This window comes from Aspergillus brunneoviolaceus (genome assembly GCF_003184695.1).
Source record: "Aspergillus brunneoviolaceus CBS 621.78 unplaced genomic scaffold BO95scaffold_149, whole genome shotgun sequence".
In the NCBI taxonomy this organism is placed as follows: Eukaryota; Fungi; Ascomycota; class Eurotiomycetes; order Eurotiales; family Aspergillaceae; genus Aspergillus; species Aspergillus brunneoviolaceus.
In genome coordinates this window covers 1-4,296 of record NW_020290879.1, presented here as the reverse complement: position 1 = coordinate 4,296, position 4,296 = coordinate 1, and the positions used below count along the sequence as shown (strand labels likewise).

The following is a 4,296-nucleotide window of genomic DNA, read 5'->3' as shown; positions in this document are numbered from 1 at the left end:
AGGACGCCTATTATCGCATCCGCATTAAGGAAGGAGACGAATGGAAGACTGCGTTTCGCACACGTTATGGTCACTTTGAGTACATGGTAATGCCGTTTGGCTTGACCAACGCACCTGCTTCTTTTCAAAACTACATACACTCCGCATTGCATGATATTCTCGATGTCGTTTGCATTGCGTATCTAGACGATATCCTTATCTTCTCGATGACAAGGCATGAACACGTCGAACATATCAAGAAAGTACTGGTACGACTACGAGAAGCCAATCTATATGCCAAACTATCCAAATGCTCCTTCCTTCAGCAACAAGTTGAATTCCTTGGATATATCATTTCCTCTACAGGCATTACGATGGATCCTGACCGAGTTAAAACTATCGTTTCGTGGCCGTTACCTGCTACCTACCATGATATTCAGATCTTCTTAGGATTTTGCAACTTCTACCGCAGATTTATTCGCAACTTCTCTTTACTAGCACTACCTTTGACGAACCTTCTGAAGGGAAGTCAAAATGGCAAGAAACCGGGAACACATCATTTAGCCCTAGACGAAAGACTGGCGTTTCGCCGACTTATCAACGCATTCCAGACTGCTCCTCTTCTTCGTTTCTTTGATCCAACTCAACCTATTCGGATCGAAACCGACGCCTGTAATAAAGGAATGGCAGGCATTTTGACCCAACCGGGACCAACAGGACAATACCACATAGTTGCTATTTGGTCAAGAAAATTCTCGGGTGCAGAACTTAACTGGGGCACTCCGGATCAAGAACTTTTCGCCATCGTCTACTCCTTTAAACATTGGCATCAATATCTCGATGGGGCTCAGCATCCTATTGAAGTTCTATCTGACCATGCAAATCTTAGATCATTTATGAATCAATCCCGGCTTAATGGACGTCAAGCACGTTGGTGCATGATTTTGGCTCCTTTTGACTTTATGATCAAACACCGATCAGGTAAGAGCAATCCTGCTGACATCCCATCTAGACTATTCGAGCCAGTGAAGAGCTCTTGTAACAATGATGTTACGCGGGTGCTCCGTGACCGGTTAGCACCCATCTCAGCAGTGTCTGAGGTCTCGGCAGTGACTGAGATTGGGAAATCCCAGTTTGGGTATGGCGAGACGCCTTTACAGGAGAGACCTGGACCCAGTACCCACATGGTGTTGAGCAGGCCTACGGGCGCTGCCGGTACAGAATCGGCTGACTGGGCCGTGGTTTGTGCAACAAACCGTGAACGATCCGCCAGCGTTGCGGCTACAAAAAGTGCAAGCAAAGCCGAAAAGGTTTATGAATCTGTTTGCAATGATGATCTAAGAAATTTGATCAAAACTCTTCAGAATCAAGATTCTGAATCCCAGAAAAAGAAAAATGAACCACCCAAACATTGGGGAATTACAACGGATGGATTGTTGCATTTTAAAAATAGACTCTATGTACCAGAGGCAAAAGGCCTACGTCAAGAGCTACTGCAGCAATACCATGATGATCCGTTAGCAGGTCACTTTGGACAAAATAGGACTGAACAACTCCTCCGCAGGAAGTTCCATTGGATTGGCCTCCAAAATGATGTGGAAAACTATGTGGCAACATGCCCTACCTGCCAATACCAAACCCCAGCTAGGCATCGACCATATGGAGAACTCGAAAGCCTACCGATTCCATCGAGACCATGGGCCGAAATTACCATGGATTTCATCACAGGACTACCCGAACTATACCACCAGGGTCATTGGGTAGATTCGATATTGGTGATTGTCGATCGTTTTACAAAAATGAACCGTTTCATAGCGGTATCATGCACGATTCGAGCAGGAGAACTGGCCGAACTGTTTCATCGAGAAATCGAACTGAAATATGGAGCCCCCCATGGCATAGTCACAGACAGAGGCTCTGTATTCACGAGTAAATTTTGGTCCGATCTTTGCTACCAAACTAAGATCAAAAGACGGTTGTCGACCGCGTTTCACCCGCAAACCGACGGCCAAACGGAAAGGGCTAACCAAGTCCTCGAACGCTACCTGCGCTGCTTTGTGACCGAGTGTCAAGACCACTATTGAATTTACTAAACGAGGCAGAATTTGCATGCAATAGTCATCCGAATGCCTCTACAAAAATGATTCCTTTCGAAGCCCTAATGGGTTACTCTCCTGAGTTTAGACTCCGGATCGAGGACGACCCTACAAAAGTGGGGGTGCCGTCAATATCAGAAAGACTAGAAAAGCTGAACACTTTGCGAGAAAAACTAAAAAGAAACTGGCGAAAGGCAAGCGAAAACCAATCGACTTACTACAATAGTCGTCACGGTACTCTATCTTTCAAGCGAGATAATGAGACGACCCATACTTTCAAACGAGGAGATTTGGTCAAGCTATCTACTGCAAACATTAAATTCAAGGGAACCCCTCGAAAATTAGTCCCAAAATTCGTGGGGCCCTTCAGAATTCTAGAAGCTGTGGGAAAACAAGCGTTTCGCCTATGTCTTCCCGACAAATATGCTCGGTTGCATAACGTCTTCCATATCGCTCTGCTGGAACCTTGGAAAGTCAGGGGAGACGTCCCCGAAACTTTGCCAATGCCAGACCTAGACGATGATGAAGAATGGGAGGTGGAACAAGTACTGGATAGCCTATATCACCACAAAGAACAGTTCTACTTGGTCAAATGGCAAGGGTGGCCCTCAGAATACAACCAATGGCTACCCGCAAACAACTTGGCGAATGCTCAGCAAAAGATTCATCAGTTTGAAAAACGAACCGCAGTATCACGAGGCTCAAAACCGGTGCACAGGCAAAACAATAACAAAACGCCCCCGACACGAACGCGTACACAACGGTCACTGAGATCACAACAAAGCAGACACGGTGGAGTCGCGTAACGCGTCAGTATTGTTTACGTCTACGAGTTTAGACTCAGTAGTTACGAAAACATCAAACCCGGACTGTATTCGACGGGATAAAAACAAGCGGCACCACAACGGCGCAAGGGTATCGAGACGTGCTAGAAACGCCAGTAAAACGATCCTGCTACAGACCACGAACGACGGCCACCGGAAAAGAGTCGCGGAGCTCCTGAACAAAACGCTCCTCATTCCCCTGCCCATCAGCATACAAACGCGTCACCTCCTGAATGATATCGTCCAAAAATGTCGAAATCGCGAGTTGCCAGAGTAAATAGCCCGCATCGCCAGGGAGAAGACGAAGGTACTCGAAGTCCTCGTTCGTGCGCGCAGCAAGGGTGCGACGCTCAACAACAAAACCACGATACGCGGCGGCGTGTTTCTACCGAGACATTAGCGAATTCTTGCCGGAATGGGCTAGCTACTCACCACCATTGCTTTCTTGGTCGCGGCAGAGACGTGGTGCTCGACCCTGTGGGCCTTCTCCGCGTCAGCGAACTTTGCTGCAAGCGCAGCAGTAAAGTTGCCGACAGGCACGCGAAACGCTGGATCCCAGATGCCCTCCTGCTCAGTGTCCCAAAAATACGCAGCCCAGCGCAGAATCTCCGCCAAATCGGACGCGTTTCCCAGCATTCCCGTCGCCGTCTAACCAACGATTAGTCGCGTCCAAATAGTAGAATAGAGGACCTACCGGGATGCAATTGGACTTCCGCGCGGCGCACTGCCGGCATTTCACTGAAGAGACGGCGTCGAAACAGCAGTTAGGCTCAAACTGCACACCAGACCCCGCAACGTAGTTCTTGACCGAAGTTCTGAGGCATTTCAGGCAGAACATGACGGCAGGGCGGAAAGGGGCCTCCGCCAAGGGGCGGCGAACAGGCCCCGGAGGCATTTTGATTCGTCAACGAAACTGCAGCCACCCGTTAGCGTCTTGGCAGTATCAAAACATGAATTTACACTTACTATCCCGACAGTCGAAATGAGACAGAAATCAACGCCCAACGACGCCGAAACGCGAGCAAAACGCAGACGAAGCGAAGTAGCGACGGCAAGGTCGAAGGATGGTAGAGAAGTTCGTGAGACGCGATCGTGCCGTTGTTGTTGTGTACAAAGAAACATCACGTTCCTAAAGCGGAATAGTGCCGACTCGGGAAACACTAGTCTAGACTCAGCCTAGTCCCGCGGCAGTACTGCTCTCTGCCACCGCCTATACTAAATTGGTTAGGGTAGCGGGCGAGACAGCAGTATTACACCGCCTATACGCTGCTGAGGACAGCCGCATAGGAAGGGGAGCCTAATTGTCACGGATAACTTTCGACACCCCAGCGGGCCGCCTACGAGTCCCTCACGTCTTCCCCACGTAACGGTCGTGACGTCAATGACTCCAACCCTCT

General features: G+C 48.9%; 1 protein-coding gene across 1 annotated transcript; it reads right to left on the bottom strand.

Moving 5' to 3' along the window:
* Positions 1-2,924: 2,924 nt before the first annotated feature.
* On the bottom strand, positions 2,925-3,794 carry BO95DRAFT_519393 (uncharacterized protein; the record flags this gene model as incomplete). Its single annotated transcript, XM_025592039.1, has 3 exons — positions 2,925-3,284; positions 3,332-3,547; positions 3,594-3,794. 3 exons carry the CDS (start codon positions 3,792-3,794, stop codon positions 3,030-3,032), a joined length of 672 nt encoding a protein of 223 aa, XP_025436078.1. The 3' UTR covers positions 2,925-3,029.
* Positions 3,795-4,296: the final 502 nt, after the last annotated feature.